Source organism: Erythrolamprus reginae, chromosome 1 (genome assembly GCF_031021105.1).
Source record: "Erythrolamprus reginae isolate rEryReg1 chromosome 1, rEryReg1.hap1, whole genome shotgun sequence".
Classification (NCBI taxonomy): Eukaryota; Metazoa; Chordata; class Lepidosauria; order Squamata; family Dipsadidae; genus Erythrolamprus; species Erythrolamprus reginae.
Genome location: NC_091950.1, coordinates 244,386,039 through 244,406,799, shown reverse-complemented (window position 1 = coordinate 244,406,799; position 20,761 = coordinate 244,386,039). Strand labels below are relative to the sequence as shown.

Below are 20,761 nucleotides of genomic sequence, written 5' to 3'. Positions count from 1 at the left end.
GTGTCCTGCAGACCCCGGTCTGTTCCAAGAAGTGCCAGGGGATGGCATGGCCTGAGGTATAGGTATAAATTGTCTATCAGGCGACCAGTCCCCTGTTAGCATGACCCCAGTGGTCCCCAGGGGAGATTGGGAGGTCAGTTGTTCAGGGGTCATCTGCTGCCGCTGTGTAAGGGGCAGTCCAGAAGGAGAGGGCTGCAGGGCCGCTTCCAGTTTTTTTTTCAAGGGCCTTAATGCACTTCTCCGCTTCCTTTAATGAGGAACTGGAAGATTGGGAGGCTTTAGTCTTATCCTTTGCCTTCCCTTTGCCCTTATCCTTGGCAGCTGGGGAACTGCTTTTGTCAGTCCCTGCCTTCTCTTCCATTTTACTCACAGTTAGTTGAGAACAGTAATTTTTTTGGCTCCACGCCCTTGCAGCTCGAAGTAAAAATGGCGCCTCGGCTATTTAGCCTCTTGCGCATGCGCACTGGGGCCTTATAGCCCACTCTCGCGCTCTTGCCGCCAGAATTGCCGTCCTCCGCGCCAAAATTGCCAAGATGGCGGCGCCCGTGCCCTTTGCGGTCTTTTCGGGCTCGCCGCTCCGCGCCCTGCCGCCAATGGCGGTCCACGCCAGGGTGGTCGCCCTGGCTCTCGCCTCTGCTGCCCGTAACAGCCTGGTGGCCTCAGCGGTCGCGCTGTTGCGGCGGCGGCGTTGTCGGCGGCTTGCTTTCCCCCAGCGGCGGCTTTTTTCCCAGCCGCCGAACAGCTGATCGCTTTCGGCGCGCCTCGCCGATCTTGGAGAGCGATATCAAGCCTCCCAGTGGGGGGGACGGACCCCCCCACCTTCGGCCTGCAGCCTTAGTGTGGCCTCGGAGGCCAGGGACCCCAGGCTGGATGCTCCTCTGCGGGGTGTTCCCTCGGAGGGAATACAAAACCCCTGAGGAGTGTCGTTGGGGGTGCTGCCCGCGGAGGGCAGGGACCCCTTGCTGTCTGTTCCACTGCTGCCAGCTGTACCTGAAAGACAAAGCAGAACATTAAACAGGTTACAACATTTAATAAACATTTTCTTAATGTATTAGCTTTAATTAGCTTAAGCTCAAACTCAGTAAGTCTCTACTCTTAGACTGAGTTTTTAAAACTGAGCTCATGGGGGATACAAGGGGGCGGTACCTAATTAATATGTAAATAATTAACTCAGTCTCTACCAATAAGATTGGTTAACTACCCATGTTGGACTCTCCTTCCAGCTGCAGTGGAGAAAAGCCAATGCAGTCCTGTGTTGCATTAATACAGGGATGCAATCAAGGACTAGAGAAGTACTATTACCACTCTATAAAGCTTTAGTCAGACCACACCTAGAATACTGTATTATCACACTACAAAAAAGACATTGAAACCCTAGAGAAAGTGCAGAAGAGAGCAACCAGGATGACAAGGGGACTGGAAAATAAAACATATAAAGAGCGGTTGCAGGAACTGAGCTCGGCCAGTCTGGTGAAGAGAAGTGCAGTGTTCCAGTACTTGAGGAACTGCCACAGAGAGGAGTGGGTCAGGCTATTTTCCAAGGCACCAGAAAGCCAAACAAAGAATAATGGATGGAAACTGACCAAGAAGAGATTAACCTGGAAGTGAGGAGAAACTTTCTGAAGATGAGAGCGACCAACCAATGGAACAGCTTGCCAACGGAGGTTGTGAGAGCCCCAACACTTGAGACCTTCAAAGGGAGATTGGATTGCCATCTGTCTCAAATGTTGTAGGAACTCCTGCTTGAACGAGGGTGGGTGGGTGGGGAGGTTGGACTAGATGACCTACAAGGTCCCTTCCAATTCTAATAAATAAAATAAAAATAAATAAATAAACAATCGGTAGAGATTCTCAGTCATCTAGGACATGGTTGTCCCAAAGGAGCAACTGGACTTTTTGGGTTTTCTTTGAAGATGTTCCACTTCTCATCAAAGAAGCTTCTTCAGCTCTGGCTGGACTGTGGGGAATGGAAGGATTTATATTCCTTGCAGACAGCTGGTCATTTGCATCCTTTTAGAGGGTGAAGGACTTGGAGTGCTCCTGGTTCCTGTAGACTGCAATTTTTTTATCTGGGAATCTATTTCTACCCCCACACCATTCAAAGAGTGTTCATCCTAAATTATGTTCATCCCAATTTAGGATGAATGGTCTGCCTATGTCCTTAAAGAAAATGGAAAGATGGATTTGGATACAAGCCAGTTAATCTGATATCAGTACAGTGGTACCTCATCTTACGAACGCCTCTTCTAATGAACTTTTCAAGATATGAACCCGGTGTTTAAGATTTTTTTGCCTCTTCTTCCAAACTATTTTCACTTTACGAACCCAAGCAGCTGCTGTTGGGATGAAGGCGTTTCTTTCTCCCCCTTTTTTTGAAGAAAGAAAAGGGAGGGGCAGCTTGGAGGAGTAAAGATTTTGCATGCTTGCAAAGGAACTGAAACGGTGTCTTTTTAAGAAAGAAAAGGGAGGGGCGCCCCCCTTGCCTTTCTTCCTTCCCACTCACCCTTTAGCCTAGCCTTGCTTCTTCCACCCGCCCCCTTTAGCTGCTCCTCCCTGCCCTCTGTTCGCCTCCCTTCTAAAGTTTGGGATTTTCCTGAAGGATTTGCACGCATTATTTGCTTTTACATTGATTCCTATGGGAAACATTGTTTCATCTTATGAACTTTTCACCTTACGAACTTCCTCCTGGAACCAATTAAGTTCGTATGATGAGGTACCACTGTATTTGGATACTTACAGTGAAGCACAAAGTGATCTAAGCACTTTGAAATACTGTTGCAAATATTGGATTAATATGAATTAGTCAAGAACACGTTTTGCCTGATTAATGTTATATCATTTTTCAATTGTTTTAATTCTTTAATAGATTATAGCATCTAATCTGTAATATATGTAATATACCTTGATATAGCACAACAGCTGATTAATTAGTACAAAACATTCTACTTAACAAGCTTGTTAATAGTATGTCTATTAACAGATATGTTGCCATCTTGAAACACATATTCAAAAACAGTTCATCAATAGTTTCTCAACAAACTGAAAGTGGCATAAATTTCTATTGTAAATCCTGTAGTTTTCAGTGTTCTCAGCAATGACTTGGATAAAAAAGTGAAGGAAATGTTTATTAAAAGTGTTAGGATTGTTAATGCTAAAAGAAGGAAATAAAAGTTCAAAATTAACTGATATTAGAAATGAGTTAAAAGTAACAGAATGAAATTTATCAAACCAGTGTAAAGTTCTTCACTTGAAAACAAAAATCAAATGCTCAGTCAGATATGAAATGAAAAATACATGATGTGACAATATGTGGGAAAATATCCTTGTTTAGTAGTCGATTACAAACCGAGCATGAATCAGCAATGTGATCAGGCTACAAAAAACCAGCTGATGAACTTGCATCAATAGTAACGCAGGAAATTATTTTTGCAGTACATCCTGTACTGATTAGATCCCATTTTGGATAATGAGTGCAGTTCTGCGCAGAACACATTTTAAGAAGGGTTCAAATATACCAGACGTATTCAGAAAAGGTCATTTAAGGTTATTATGGGTTAGAAGCTTAGTTTTATAAAAAGGAAAGTTTAGCCTTGATAAAAGATGAACGAAAAAGGATGTGGTAGCATTCTGGACCTATATCATATGAAAATTGATCAATTTAAAAAGTCTTATCCACAATTAATCTCTTTGTCTAATTTATTTTGTCTAATATTTGTTCTTGACCACTCCATAATGGATTTGAATTAGAGGAAGGCAGATTTTAATTGAACGTGTATTTAAAAAATACAGTATTCAATGATGGTAGACTTCACTGGACATGTTAAAGCAGACGTTAGTTAATGGTGCTTGAAAATTCTTGCACTGAACAGGGAGGTTAGATTCAGTGGCCTAAATGAACTCCTTCCAACTCTTAAGATTCTTATTCTTTATGTCTATGAAACAGACCTGCACCTTATCTGAACTATTACTGTTATTTCCTAGAAATAATTACAGTAAGTCTGCTAATTTTAATGTGGATGGATTTGATGCAGTTAATTTTAATTTAAGAAGTCTTATCCACAATGAATCTCTTAGCCTAATTTACACAAAATTAGTTTTCTTACAATAATTAATTTAAATGCAACTACCACAAAATATCGCAATCTATTCTCATTCCTTGTGCATCTCTAGCCAACTTCCACCAATATTTTTAGATTCACGCATAGAAGTAATATTCCCTTAAGATTCCTTTTTTTGCTTTTTATTTTCCAGAACTCTTCTTTTGAAATATCTCATTTTTTACTATGTTGAAAGGTGAAATAACATGGGAAAAATATATTTTGTTTCAACCTCTTTTCTAATCCCCCTCTCTCCTTTTTCTTTTAATGCATAAACAAATGGTTGTATGTAGAAATCTCTGTTATATTTCTGGGTGGCTTACTTATGCTTTCAAATTGATAAGTACAGCATCAATCAATCAACCAACCAACTGTAATGTTATAGAGAATAATGATCAGAGAATAATGATCGCTCTTCAGGAATGTATTTCACCTTCTACCCAAAGTGATCTGCTGTCCACTGACATTGTATACCATAAATTCTGACAACTAGATCCATGGATCCAAGTACTGTATTTTTTTTTTAGAAGGTAGCGCTTTTTTCTTATTAAATATACAAAACTATATGTAAAACATTATCAATTAAACTCACCATAAGTGCAAATCATCTTACTAGCTTCCCTGAAGAGGAGAATTCCATTAGGAGATGACACATCAAAATTTAAACGCTGAGATCTGAGAAAAAAAGCAGAAACATATCTTTATATAATCTAATGAAACAAGCACTTATAATGTATATCAATTTCTTTGATACCTTCTATCTACCTTATCAATTGTCTTCCCTGTTTAGCTTTCCTTTATCTTGCCTAGCATAATCATTTTCCAGCCAATCATTTATCACAACATATGGGCAAAACATGCAATTTGTGTATTATGGAAGGAAATGATTGGGATGGGGAAGGGAGAGGTCAAGAGAATGGGGCATCTAGAAACGAAGACAATTAGAATCAACAAAAAGAATACTATCTATCTGTGTGTGCATTATCTTGCTACTCTGTAGAAATCCATTAAATGTCCTGGGTAGTTTGCCAATGCACTAATTAATGTCCACACATTATAATAAATCTTCATCATGTCTTCCTAATCTTTTTAAAAATAAGTGATCAGAATGAATAAGAAAAATTCTGCATCTAAGCTCCCCACCCCTTCTCTAAAGTTGTGTTTGAAATCTTTCAAAAACATGTAACCATATGTATTAACATAGAGTAATGATTTAAATTTAAAAGCAAGAATTATGATTATTAAGATAGAAACAAATGTGGATTCTTGAATGACAGTAACTTACATTGTTCTATACATACTTATTCAAATTAAGCCTAAATCTAAGGTTTATTCATCATCCAAAGTGAGAATATTCAACATTTTTATTCCCAATATTATCCCAACTTTCACAACTTTGATGGAATGTGCATCAAGGTGTTTATCCACAAATTCTCGGTGCAATGAATTTCTAATCAGAACTTTTGTAGATGTGAAGGAATAAGTGTATATGTTCCAGATTTTCTCTCAAATATATGTAACTGGAAACAAGATTAGTAGTCATGCTATTCTGTACTCATTCACTGATGGGAATGAATGGAGGAATCACAAAATCAATTAAATTTAAATTGATTAAGTGAATGTTAAATAGCTTAATTAGCAAATATCAGCCTTATGTCAGCATCATATAAATGTGACAGTATTTCTAATGTAAGAAATGTTATTTCACAGAGATGCAATCGCCTTAATTATGTTTGGGAAAGTATACAAACTTCAAAAAAACGTGGTAAGGTGCCACATGACTCTAAGTTTGAATGTTGATACTTATTGAACTGAATCTGAGTTTGATCATTCAATATTCATGTATCCAGCAAGCTGTTACCATCATACATTTGGATTCCAGGGAAGATGCAGGGCCTTTAAGTCTAAAAATAAATATAGTTTGAAGTGGGTGCTGACTGATGGAAATAAAGACAATATGTACTTCCCACAAGACAGGAAAAATGTTTCATATCAACCTTAATATATAAATTAGCTCCACAAGATTGATTGTGAAGCTTAGCAAGTAATACAGTTAGATTTCCTGCTTGGATTTCGTGGCAAAATGAATTAGAAACAATCACCTTGACAAAGTGAGAAGAAGTTGTCTCTTATATTTAATGCCACATATAGATAAACAAATAAGCAAACAAGTAAATAAAAATGTGGATCTCAAGGACTTACCACCTAGGAAAAAGTGACAAAATAAATAACATGAATGGGGACAGAACAGAGATAGTGATGAACAAGATGTTGTTTAGTAACAAAGAATAGAAATAACACCATCGTCCTTTGGTGATGAAGCTTTGAAAGCATTCATGGAACAGGTGAGTTCTGAATTGATTTGAAGGAAGTGAAGGAGCTGTGGCATTTTGGGAAATAAAAAGAAGCAGCATGTATAAGATTGCTTCAGGGAGCAGGACATCATTGGACACTTAAGAATAGTAGAGCTAGAGATATCAGGTGATGCCTCAAAATATACAAGTGGAGAGATATGTGCCGTGGGGGGAGCGGGGAAAGTATACAAGATTTTAAAGGAAGGACAAAAAGCTTGTTCAGGATCTGAGGATAAAAAGGAAACATATATAGGTGTCACATCATAAGCAATGAAAAAGGCAAATGATATCAGGAGCAGAAACTCAAACCTGAAGCATATTACTCTTAAGACACAACTCAATATAAATAACTGAGCAAAATGTTTAACTATTATGGTTACATTCTGGAATGGGGCAATCATAAAATTAGATTTTTATCCTGCCTTTATTTTTTTATAAATAACTCAATGCAGAGGATATACCCAATGCTCCTGCGTCCTCCCATTTTCCACACAGCAACCCTGTAAGGTGGGCTGGGCTGAGACGGTGCAACTGGCCCAAAGCTGGCATTTGTAGCTACAAAGGGACAAGGATTACACCATATCCTGATTCCTAGGCCATACTAGACCAAACCACCTCTATTATTATTAACATTATTTAGTTAATAATAAAAATTAATTTTCTATGTAAATAATTCAATTTAGACTGTGTGGTAGGGATTTTTTAAAGTCTTCTGTATGACAAATGGACTGGTTGCAAAAGAAACTATTAGGAAGAAATAAACTTGTTCCAAAGTCAAAGTAGACAGAGCTTTACTCTCCGTGTATTCCTGTATTATTTCAAACATTTCCTAAACGAAGAAATGGAACAAAATGTCTTATTTATTATATGGACAAATTACAGAAATGTTCTTAAAATTCCAGAAATTCTGAATTCTCTAACAGAGGCTAGGATTTTGTGCTGCATAAGGAACACTTTATAATATTTTCTATTCTACAAAGTACAAAACAGTAACATCTGGCAGATATAAATAATGGAAACAACTCCATTTTATCATATTGCACAATTTAATACTCTGTAACATATTTCCACCATGTCAAAGTGTATTGTACTATGCATTTTAACCTGTAAAACCTAATGCTGTACACAAATCAAGAAAAAGCAAACCCATCCCCAATGATGATGTCTAATGGGAACAATATAGATTTTCTGAATACCAATAGGTAAATTAATATAATGAATATGCAAAGTATTTCAATGAGCTTTCCTTCCTTTAGAGACCTCTTTGTCTTGTTCGTAATTTGGATTTGAACCTTTTTTCCTTTAAAGCTATATTATAATTTATATATCACTTAATTTTCAAATTCAGCAAAAACATGTGACACACACACACACACACACACACACCTATATGTATATGTATATGTATATAATATAATATAATATAATATAATATAATATAATATAATATAATATAATATAATCAAACTCCTTTTAAAAGCCTCCTTGGAGAGGATTAATATAGATCAATAATAAAATCACCCAAAATTAAAGTTACCCAATCACCTGGTCTCTATTTAAGATGTATTATATTTAAAAGATATCCATTCAATGTTTAGTTTATAGACTGAGTTGAATTAGAATACTGAAAAACTATTTTCAATTTTGACTATGATTGGTCAGCTTTGTGACAGCTCAATTATTTAAATGTAGAATTTCCTTTTAAAAAATCAAATATATTTGCAAATACACATTTAGTTTACAGTAAGATTTTGAGTGCAAACTTGGTTATTCTAAATGGTACCCTTTCAGCCTAATCATTATGCGACCCATTAAAAATTATAAGACATTAATTGAGAAGTTCAATTATTCAAGTTCAAAAAAGAGAGAAAAAAACCAGCCATTGCTCATACGAAGATAACTGTGCAGGGTATTTCTGTAGGAATTATGCAGTAAACTGTCCACTGTTTTCTAATAATGGAATCCTTTCTCAGAGATAAAGTAGACTGGGCTCCCTTTCTTAAAGGGTGAATCCATTGGGCGTAAAAGTCTACCAAGGAGAGATCAGGCAATCCTGATTGGCTTCGTATAGTAAATCACTATATATCAGTGTTTTTCAACCTTGGCAACTTTAAGATGCTAGGACATCAGCTCTCAGAATTCCCTAGTCAGCCAGAATACCCTAGGCACTGCTCTATATTCATCGTAGTCAGAAAAGGATATTTGCAAAGAGACCAGCAAGGTAGCTTATCTCATCATTTTGTTGGAAGTGAATTAGAACAACAACAAAAAAAAATCAGAAAAGTACAGATAAATACACAGATCTAATTTAAATTATATGCATCTGAATGACTGTGATATATTAAGTAGTTTAAAATTTGCAAAGGAGCATGAATATATATAGCTGTAAGAGAAGCTTTTCAACATTAATTTGATTGCACAAAATCCCTACAAATATAGTTTCTAGTAGTGGGAATTTTTGTTTTGAGGCAAATCCTGCAGTTGTTGATGTAGCTAAGAGAACTATCAAGTCAATTAAGTGGGAACAACTGTACCTGTTTTGCATCATCTCAGCCATAAGCTTCAAGATTGGCGTTGTACATGCTGGTTCGCGATACCAAAGTTCAACAGCTGTTTGAAGAATGGGAAGATATGATGGGTAGCTTTTATAAGTTATGTTAAAGATTCAAAATAAATGACATGCACCACGTACAGCTTAAAAATTTACTAAAAACATGACTAATTTTTTTCTTTAGTTTCTAAAATTTTTCACTAAAGCAAAGCCAAAATATTTATAATGTATAAATGTAACATACTGAAAGACCTTGTTCTATACTATATCCATTAAATTCTTACAGTAAGATGTTCAGTTTTAATTATTATTTTTTTAAATTTTAATATCTCACATTTGCCCTTGGAGGTAAAAGTTGCATTTTATTCATATAGTCTAACTTTCACCAAAGTACACCCCCAACATTTTAATTTAATCATAAGCAATACTGTCTTCATGTTTTTATGAAGAAAACTTAAGATAACAATACTTTCAGCACCCTTATATCATATGATAGAAGCCTACATAAGAAGTATCCTATAACTGTTAATGTTACAACTAGGGGTGGGCTGCTGCCCGGACAGGGGGGAACGCAGTGGGGTCGCGAGAATGGAGCACACAGAACACACAGTTTACATTGAAATATGAAAGAAAATGCAGGGAATCCTGCATAAGCCACGCCCACAGTGTAGTAGTAAAAAATCTGGTAGCCCTTCATTGGTTACAACCATTGGTATATGGTACTAAATGAGAAAGATCTATCAGAAAACAAGGTCAATAACATATTTAGAAACATCGAGAGGAGCAAAAAATTCAGATCACAGGAAATATCATCCTGCTCTGATGTCTTAGTCAGGTCTCAGTTAGAGTATTGTGCTCAGTTCTGCACACCTCAGCTGGGGGAGGAGGGGGGGAGAGAGACATGGATAAACTGAAGCAAGGGCTAACAAGGTTATGAAAGGATTGGAAACCAAGTCCTATGAGGAATGGTTAAAAGATCTAGCTTGAGAAAGTCAAGAATGGACATAATAGTTGTCCTCAAATATCTGAAAGGCTCTCATACTGCAGAGGGCTGGAGGTATTCTCACTTGCTCCAGAGAGCAAGATTAAAATTAATGGGATGGAATGTCGAAGATGGAGATATAGATTAGACATTAAGAAGAACTTCTTGACAGTAAGAACTATCGATTAGTGGAATAGAATAGAACGCAAAATGATTTCTTCCCTTTCACTGGAGGTTTCCAAATGGAGGCTGTGGTAGTCACTATTGGGGATAGTGTAGTGAATGCTGCATCATTCAGGGGTTGGACTGGATGGCCTCTCAGCACCTTCTAATTCTATGAAGCATAGTGAGGAAGGAGAGCAGTCTTCTAACAGATTTTTGTGATGCAACTTTGCACAGACAGGAAAGGATGTTTTCAAATAAGCCGCCCCGAGTCATTGGAGAAGGGCGGCATGCAAATCTAATAAATCTAATAAATAGGGTACAAAATGCACTAGATTGCTGGAATCTCATAATGAATCAAGTATGTCTTGGCTGAATTTAAAATCTATGGTTTAGACAGGATTTAAAAACAACAGTATAATGTGTGAATCCACACAATACACTAAGCAAAAAACAAAATTATCATTGTGTGGCCTACCTATTCTATAGCTCTCTGAAATACAGTAAAAGTAGGATTTGATCTGGAGTGACTATAACAAAAGCTGCACCTTACCTAAAACTTGGAAAGACCATAGCAGTGATGGCGAACCTATGGAACAGGTAGCATGTGGAGCCATATCTGCTGGCACACAAGCCATTGCCCTAGGTCAGCTCCAACATGCATGCAATGAGTACAAGTGCACTAGAGTGCCTTCCGTCCCCTGCCCTATTGATCTCCTATTTCTCTTATACCTTTCTTCTATTCCTATATCTCTTCTTCTATTCTTTCATTGATATGTTCTATTACTATATCTTCTCTTCTATTCTTTCTTAGATATATTTTACTATGAGTATCTCCTCTATAACCATATTTTACTATGAGTATATCCTCTATAACCTTCATCATGTATTTTACTATGATTATACCCATTAAAACCCTCATTGTGTATTGGACTAAATCAATCAATGTGTGTACCGGCCAGCTGATTTTTGGCTCACACAGAGGCTCAGGTCTGGCGTTTTTTTCTTCCACAGAGCCTCCAGAGGGATAGGGGAAGGTATTTTTACTTTCCTTTGGCTCTAGGGAAACCTTCAGAGCCCCGGGAGGGCGAAACACGAGCCTACTGGGCCCACCTGAAGTTGAGAAACTCCTGGGAGGGGCTGTTTTCGCCTTCCCCAGACATTGAATTATGGTTGTGGTCACTTGCACATGTGCAATAGCATGTGCGCTCGCTCTTTTAGCACCCGAGGAAAAAAAGGGCTGGGCTATAGCAATAGAAACAGAGAGGGAAAAAGAAAACTCTTTGCATGAAATAGTTGTGTTTTCATACATGGAAAATGGTAGTGAGCCATAGAAAAGAGTGAAGAGACTGACAGATTCTCTTTTCGTAATTAGATTTAGGTTTTGCCAATTCCATCAATCACAGTGCTTTTGTAAATGGATGTTGAGTCTTATTCTGCCATGTTTTGCCTGAACTTTCAGAATTTAAGAAAGTGAATTGTTTGTAGCAAAGCATTAAAATTTAACTACAGCCTCAAACAACTTATTAAATGAATTACAGAACTATAAAATTATGGAAAAATATCCCAGTCACTGCATTCTAATTTTTAGGTTCAGTTGCACATTTTTATTTAAGAAATACTGCTTCTATATGTAGGCATGCTCCATATAGCCCATATACCAGTGAAATCTACTTTTTTTACTACCGGTTCTGTGGGCGTGGCCTGGTGGGCTTGGCAGGGGAAGTATACTGAAAAATCTCCATTCCCACCCCACTCTGGGACCAGCCAGAGATGGGATTTGCCTGTTCTTCAAACTACTACGACTACTACTACTTCGAACTGCTACCGGTTCTCCAGAACCTATTAGAACCTACTGGATTTCACCCCTGCCATATACCCTATTGATTAACCAAGACAAAACTTCTGAACTGGAAATCCTGAATCAGACAGTTTGACATATCAATAATTCAGGAGAAGCGTATGACTTTCATATTTATATTTTTACTTCTTCATCTTTGTTATCCTTTTCTTAGAGGAATATACCAAGCTGAATCCGTAGTTTACTATCAGAAACGCCTTTAACATATTTGAGATATTTTAATAAAGCTTTATGAGAGATCAAATTTGTTACAACTTTGTAACAGATTTTTTTTATTATTATTATTACACATATTTGCTCTTCATCCTTTGCCCAGAGGGCGAAGCTATAAATCTTTTCTCAACTGAATGAACACCATTTATCATATTCATTTTCTTGTCAATACAATTATGAAAAGCCTTTGGCCTTTTTCCAAGGAGTCTGATTTGTTATGGAAACCCAATTAGTATAAGCAAGCCTGCTACAAACAATTCCATTTTGCAGGATAATGTTAATGTGCTTCTTGCTCAGCTAGATACTTCCAAATATTAAGAGAGAACCTTTCCATATATGTAATGATTCCAAGGTCAAAGATCAACTAAGAAATATTACGGATTCTACTCATTTTTGCCATCTAGTGGACAAAAGTCACATTCAGAGCTGTTTAGCCAAATTGAAAATTCAAGGGAGATACAAGTGTTTCTAAGAGGTTTTTTAAAAATTTTGTTATAAACATTTATTCAACTGAGGCAGCAATAGAAAAAAAGCCATGTAGCAGAACAGCTGGAAACTTGTGCATCTTTTACTGTTTTGTATTAATTTTAATTATAATTTCTCTATATTATTTAAATTTATGTTTATGTATTTGTTTTTAAAATAAAGCTTTTGTAATAGCTTTAAAATAAAGTAATCTTAGTATTAAGAAAGGAAGCCTTATTTTAAAGAGTTTTTATATATGTGAAAATGAAAACCTACTCCCAATTATTGTCTAAGATGATTTAAAATAAAGTCAAAATAGAACATTGCCTAATCTAAACTTCTCTGCAGATGTGAAATCCAGATGAATGCATTAATATAAGATCTCTTGATTTCATTAAGGGAGGCCAGTTAGCAGATTCTAAGGAGACATATAGCCCCTTTTTTCTTGAAAATCATATGCACTCACTAATATTAGCAATCAAGTTACACAAATTGTTACTCTGGCTCTTAAATAGAAATAATAATCCAACATCGGTAGGATATAATTCAATTTTTGCTTTCTATTAAAATAAAACAGAGAACACAATCAAAATCTGCAAGTTTTGCTAGCTAGCCTAAATAATTTATGATGTAATATGAGACTACATAGCATCAAACAAAATCAATGCGTCTAAGTATGATTCCTGCAATACGTATTAAAAAATTAAGTGTACAACAGGATAACGTATACATACTTTAACTAAGCAGAGACATATCACATCGTAAATTAAAGGGCTATAGAATTATTAAAGCACTGCAGGGTTTCAAAACATTTAGGGATTAGCCCCCCCATCCAAAAAAGTGACCTTTTTGTGGTCTCTCTCCAAATGTTGCCTTCCCAGTTAATGGCACGAGTGCAACTGTACTGTAATTTTAGCTGATTACATATTAGTTCGTTTAGCTTTGTTTCCTCTTCCCCACTGTGCCATGCTATTAAACTAATGCAAAGGACGTGGTATCCCTCTGTGCACAGAACTGGTATTGTCATAGTGTAATAAGGATACATCCAGTCAAACAGCATGGTGTAGCTGGTCTTTGTGTTCAGAGCAAAGGCAATCCCTCGAAGATCTCTTGCCAGTCCGATCAACATACGCTGTCAGTGGGAAAGAAACACAGTAATTGATTTTCACGTTAGCACCGAGCAGATGGAGTAATGATCAACCAGTAATGAGCACAATATTTGATTTTAATTCATTAGTGTAAATGTCTTTCCCTCCCCTCTAAAGAATGCTAGGGCTTAAGTCTCCCTCTTAAATGTTAATATTCATCAAATGTTTACAAATATATAATAAAGGCTTCCACAGAATAATGTAGCTGAGTTTAAACATTGGATATAAAATCATGTAATATTTTAAAGCTGAAAATGTACATTTATGAAAACGTATGGCGTTTCCCCCCTCCTTGCTAAATTGAAGATTTTTACAGATGAAACTTTCCTAACTTGATAATCACTCAAAATAATTTGAAGAAAACGCATTAGTTCATTTTATGTTTCAACTAAAAGTAGTTGATGAGCAAGAAACATGAATAAATTTCCATAAATATTACTGAGTATATTCAACACATTAATAATAAATGCACTGAAAAATATTCATTTAAAATGTTTCAGATTTTAAATGTTGACTGTTGGTATTGAACAGATACTGAAAACATTTAGAGGATATTTCCTAAAAATCATACATAGAGTTCAAGGTTCGTGGATATTTGCTTTCTTCCAGAGGTTTTAAATAACCAGTTAGAATATCAGAACTGGCTGTTTAATTTCAGAAACCTCAAAAGAAAAGAATGACAATTGGTATTAATCAGGACATTGGTAGTTTTACTACTGCACTAACTTTTCTGTACGTAGGACTTTAATGTAAACCTTATAGCTTTTGTAAGATACACACACTTTGCTTGTAATACATTTATTACAGTAAGTCTGAAGTAGTTTTTAATCATAGATCATTCCTAATTTAAAAAATATATTATATTAGATCACCCTTCTGGGCTTATGTAACTTCTCCAGCGGAGTTAATTCATGATAAGAGCAAAGGAAAAACTGTCTAGATTAATACTTAAGTAATATGTCATGTAAAATGTGAAAAACCCATTTCAACTTAATATACACAATTCAATCCAAACAATTACCCTCATTTTGTTTTTTAAAGTTACATAACAAAATGTTTTATCCATTATATAATCTTCCAATTATATAATTCAACCATAATTCTGAATGGGCAAAAAGAGAAATTGGATGACACAGTCAAATGTCACAGTAACATCAACTATCAAAGGAATAAAGGTAATCAGTTAAGGTGTTCTGGTCAATATAGTGAACTACAATATTACTCTGCATCAAAATGAGCTCTCCTACAGCTTCGTAAGATTAGATTACATAGAACTTAATTCTCAAGCATAAGACTGTTGTGCAATATACAAGTGTATGCTTGTCACACTCTGCATTTAACCATGTCTTCTTGCTGGCTATTCACACACAGACACTCAAACAAATACTTTGTTTTCATTAACATGATTATGAAGAAGTTAAGAGTAGGAGAGATAGCTTAGTTTCTCATAGGAAAATGTTCCCATAAGAGAAAGAGGAATATTAAGAACACCAGAAACAACTCTGAGAAGAATTGGAAGTAGAAGTTTGATAGAGGAGGTATAACTGGGTGGCACGACCTAAAATGGATCTAGGCAGTGTTGCCTATTGAAGATTTGTTACTGTTATAATGTAATGTGGCTGGTTAACATACTGTACGTTGAACTGTGTTATAATGTACTATTAAAGACTGATTGATATAACAGCAAGTCCAGAGTAGTTTGCTGAAGAAAGTTGTTGGGCAAGAAGAATACTCGCTGACGATAAAGAGGAAGAAGCACCATAGGCATTAATAGGATTCAGCCTTTTTGAACTGCTGTATGAAAGAAAGGGGAATGAAAGAAGAGAAGTGTGCACTATAAAACCTTGTTTGTCCTTCACAGATGATCCTTCTGGCATCAAACATGACAGAATATGAAAATGTTCTGTTAGCCAGAAATGAAAGAGAAAGCCTATGCCTGTCTGAGTGACAAATATATTCAGCTCTTCTTTATTTCTGAGGAGAGAATTAGAAATAGCCATGTAACAGTATGCTAAATTCAAGAAAACAATTTGAAAATCTATGGAATGTAAGCAAGCTTAAGTTGCAATCTTGAGTACAGGTGGAAAAACAGTCCTGTAGCCAGGAACATAGAGTGTTTCTTTTTTAGCAGCAAATAATTATTGCTAACTTTTTCTAAGAAATGTGCAAAACTGAAAGGAACTTGCTTATTGAGATGGTATTTGATTTAATAAAACAGGAAAAAAATGCAGAAGAACTGCATTTGCACCATGTCCTCCATTAAATCCCATGAAGCCCCAGAAAGTCCCAATGACACAAAATGTAACCATTTCACTATATGGCAAATCTAAGTAGGTTTGTTTTGTATTTTTTATGAAATTTCTAATCATGAGGACAGAGATAAGAAGATTGAACAGATTTTCAAAGGGTACACAGCAGTGGAAAAATAGTTACTGAATAGATCTCTGCTTTTTCCCAAATGTATAGAATTAGAAATTGTAATCAGGAAAAGTAAATGTATTTTCAATATGGAACTGAGCCAACAATACAGCTGTGGAGCTCCTCAGTATATGAAGGACTATCTCACTACTAACAGGTTTACCACTCAGGCTGTCAGTGTAGAGAGGAAACGATTATTTTTAGGCTAGGCTAAGTTTTCTTGGTTGAACCCGTGAAAATCAGGAACGAAAGTAGGAGCTGGAAAGAGACAGATGAAATTAGTTTAGGAGTAAATCATCTATACTGAATTAGATGTTTTAGAAGATGGGGGATGAACAATTTGGTGCTGGTCCTCCTTTCTAGGCTTATTAATTGGATAAATGGTCTAGATCAGTGATGGCGAACCTTTTTTTTGCTTGGGTGCCAGTGTGTGTGTGTGACCACATCCATAATGCAATGCTCCCCCCCCCCTCAGTGCATGTGTGCTGCCCTCCTGCATGCGTACCATTTCCCCCATGCACATGTGTATAGGCCTTACTGAAGCCTCCGGACTTATGGTAGGCCTGATGGGCTGTTTTTCACTCTCCCCAGGGTTCAGGAAAACCAACTACATGGGGCTATTTTTGAAAAGTGTCCGGAAACTTCAGATTGTGTAGAATGCAGCTGCGAGAGCAATCATGGGCTTACCAAGGTATGCCCATGTTACACCAACACTCTGCAGTCTGCACTGGTTGCCGATCAATTTCCGGTCCCAATTCAAAGTGATGGTTATGACCTATAAAGCCCTTCATGGCATCGGACCAGAATATCTCCGGGACCGCCTTCTGCCGCACGAATCCCAGCGACCGGTTAGGTCCCACAGAGTTGGCCTTCTCCGGGTCCCGTTGACTAAACAATGTCTGGCGGGACCCAGGGGAAGAGCCTTCTCTGTGGTGGCCCCGACCCTCTGGAACCAGCTTCCCCCAGATATCAGAGTTGCCCCTACCCTCCTTGACTTTTGCAAGTTCCTTAAAACCCACCTCTGTCGTCAGGCATGAGGGAATTGAAATTTCCCTTCCCCCTAGGCTTATAGAATTTATATATGGTATGCTTGTATGTATGAGTGGTTCTTTAAATTGGGGTTTTTTAGATTGTTTTTAATATTAGATTTGTTTACATTGTCTTTTTATATTGTTGTTAGCCGCCCGAGTCTTCGGAGGGGGCGGCATACAAATATAATAAATACAAATATATAAATACCTGAAGCCTGTGGAGTGTGAAAAATGGCCAAACGGGATTTTGGAAACAACCTTCCAGTTGGGTCATTCGGCTGTTTTTCACCGTCCTAAAGCTTCAGGAGGCTTTCCTGAACCTGGGGAGGGTGAAAACAGCCGAAAAGAAGGCAGCAAATCATCTGGCCAGCACGCACATGTGCGCTGGAGCTGACATAGGGCAACACCTTGCGTGCCCTCAGATATGGCTCTGCATGCCAACTGTGGTACGTGCGCCATAGGTTTTTCATCACTGGGTCTAGATATTAATATATAGAACGCATTCTATTCTCGTGAACCAATGTATTACAGCCTATAACTTATACATAATTTCTTGAATTCCTCATGCCTTACAAAATTGACTATACGTTCCATTATATGTGTACCATAGCATTTATGTGTTCTTTTTATATATATTTTAGTATTATTAAACATGTACTCTATGGCATATGCTATATAAATAAATCTAGGGCAGCTGGTTCAGGTTGTTATCAGTAAATGTCAGGTCCATGTGTAATGGGTCTTATGCCTCCATGGTTTTGTGAAGGAGTCATCAAACTTGGCATGCCCTCTGGTCTCCTTGACCTAAAGTGGGTTGGAGACACTGGATATGTTAAAAAAAAAAGTTTTGCTGAGAGCTTCTAACTGCATACATTTAATATCTGTAAGAAGACAATTTACAGTACATGGAATAGACCATCATATAGCTTTTCCAGAGTCAGATTTTACTACAGTTCTTTAGAACTAGATTTATAGGAAGCCATCAACATAAGCCTTGTTTATGAAAACACTCCTTCAAAAAAAGTAACCTACTGAATGAATTTAATATTTTCAAAAGCATTAGGCTAATACCCTGCCTAATTTCTATTCGAGTGACACCTCAAAGAGCTTTTCTTCCAATGATTACCTTTATTTTAAAAAAATTAGTCAAGACCTATTCTTTTTAAAAGATCTTTCTAATCTTTTGAAAAAATTCAAGTATATCAATGTATATAATTTCCAAAACAAAAATTCAATTTTCCTTCAACTAGTCCCCAGTATCTGTGTCAACTTCTGTTTCTTTGAAGCCAAAGATTTCATAAGACCAAAGAACTCGAGCATATATTTGGGCAAATGAACTGACACAGTTGGAAAGAACAACTTTTAATTCATATGAATTAAGGTAGCTGCCCTAGTCTCTATGGACATAGACTAAGGAAGATATGCATAGAGATTATATACTCTCCCTCCACAAGCAATATCTATCATCATGATCAGACTTTCACTAGCTTAAAGCTATGAATTAAGCCCTTCCATGTGAGAAACTCATGACAATATTTGATATATGAGAAAAAGTGAAATCATATTGCAATGGATTATTTAGCTGTTTATAACAGCAAATAAGACAGGGGTAGGGAACGCTGGCTCTTCTATGACTTGTGGACTTCAACTCCCATAATTTCTGAGCCAATCATGCTAGCTCAGGAATTCTGGGAGTTGAAGTTCACATGTCATAGAAGAGCCAACGTTCCCTAATTCCTGAAATAAGATAAACATATGGAACATTGTTCTCCAAAGTTAAAATAATGGAAATAATAATAATAAAGAACAATTCAACTATGGTATTCTCACTATCCAGAAAGTCATGCTTATTCTATATTATAACAAAATTGCGAATGATTATACAAATATTTACTGAGAACAGACAACATCCTAAAAGTAGGGATATAAATGTACAGTGATACTTCTACTTAAGAATTTAATTCGTTCCGTGATCAGGTTCTTAAGTAGAAAAGTTTGTAAGTAGAAGCATTTTTCCCCATAGGAATCAATGTAAAAGCAAATAATGAGTGCAAACCCATTCGGAAAGAAGTAAAAGCTCGGAATTTGGGTGGGAGGAAGAGGAGGAAGAAGAAGAGGAGGAGTACAGTTGCTGCCCAGAGCAAAGGGAGCGTTTCTTTTCTCTGGGTGCTGGCAGAGGTTTATTCCCTCTCCAAGCGCTCAGAGAAAGGAAAATGCTTTGTTCGCTCTGGACTGCCAAGGCCTCCTTAAGCGCCACTAAAAGGCTTCTCTGGCAGCCCAGAAAAGCCCGAGATGGCATGTATTAAAGGGAGAATGGCAGGAAACTGGCTGGGCCTTCATGCTGCTCTCAAATTTCCTGGGAATTTTTTTCGGACTCAGGTTTTTAAGTAAAAAATCGTTCTTAAGAAGAGGCAAAAAAAATCTTGAACATACGGTTCTTATCTAGAAAAGTTCTTAAACAGAGACGTTCTTAAGTAGAGGTACACTGTAGTTATTTTCACTAGTCAAAACTTATTTAAGGACCAATAATCCATTTATTAGCCTATGGCAGATTTTAAAAATGGTTCTAGGTTCATATAACTAACTTCACATAAAAGAATAGTTTCAAGGTGACATTGCTTGAAGAAAAAAAAATGAAAATAGATCTTTGGTATTCACATGATCAACTGGGTTTTCATGAAAGGTGATATAAAGAAGAATGGGACAATGGGACAACATAACTTGCATTCAGGTTCCTTATTTTTTATCATTATTCCCCAACCATTATGCTCCATGGACTGGCAGCGGCGGCAGGAGATGGTTTTGCTCGTGCAACCTAGACACGGTGCATACACAAATGAAATTTCGCATGCTCGCCTGCCACTTGCACGTAGCCCAACAGGCTGAAGGCCAGTACCAGTTCATGGGCCAGGGGTTGGGCACCCGTTTTACATCCTGCCATCTTATAGGATTTAGGAAGAGTGCTTTATCTATGGTTACTCCTGGATTTGGAATAATTTCTTCCACTGCCCCTCGCCCCTCAATATATGACAGGCCCCAACTCTGCTCACTTTTAGAAAACAGGCCTGGCTTTCCACCCTAGGCATTAAGGACCAGTTAAGAGCAGTCACCTTTTCCTTGTTTTGTTATGGTCTTGGTTGCCATTGTTACATTTTATATTTATACATTGTACACATTTTTAATTTTATGCCTGTGTGAAGTTTTTTATTTTGTTGTTATTGTTATATGTCATCTAAGCAGATTGTTTGAGTGGATGGTCTTATCAATCAATCCAGTAAATAAATAATGAACATGTTTCTTCCCTATATGGGAAACACCCTATAATATAGGGCCTATATTTTTGCTCATCTTATTATTATAATAACCTTATGGTTATAATGCATCCCAGGAATGGGATCCATTTTAGTAGTATACCTGAACATGGAAAAACATGCAAACACATGTTTTTGGTAAGCAAAGTTACGCACATTTTCATTTTC

At 36.9% G+C, this 20,761-nt stretch overlaps 1 protein-coding gene across 1 annotated transcript in view; it reads right to left on the bottom strand.

The window, feature by feature from the left end:
- Positions 1-20,761, bottom strand: part of RANBP17 (RAN binding protein 17) — a 264,626-nt gene that overhangs the window by 68,975 nt on the left and 174,890 nt on the right. The window contains exons 20-22 of the mRNA XM_070732698.1: positions 13,729-13,817; positions 8,986-9,093; positions 4,690-4,772 (exon numbers count right to left, since the gene is read on the bottom strand). Coding sequence (XP_070588799.1) covers positions 4,690-4,772; positions 8,986-9,093; positions 13,729-13,817 — 280 coding nt within the window. The remainder of the gene's footprint in view (positions 1-4,689; positions 4,773-8,985; positions 9,094-13,728; positions 13,818-20,761) is intronic.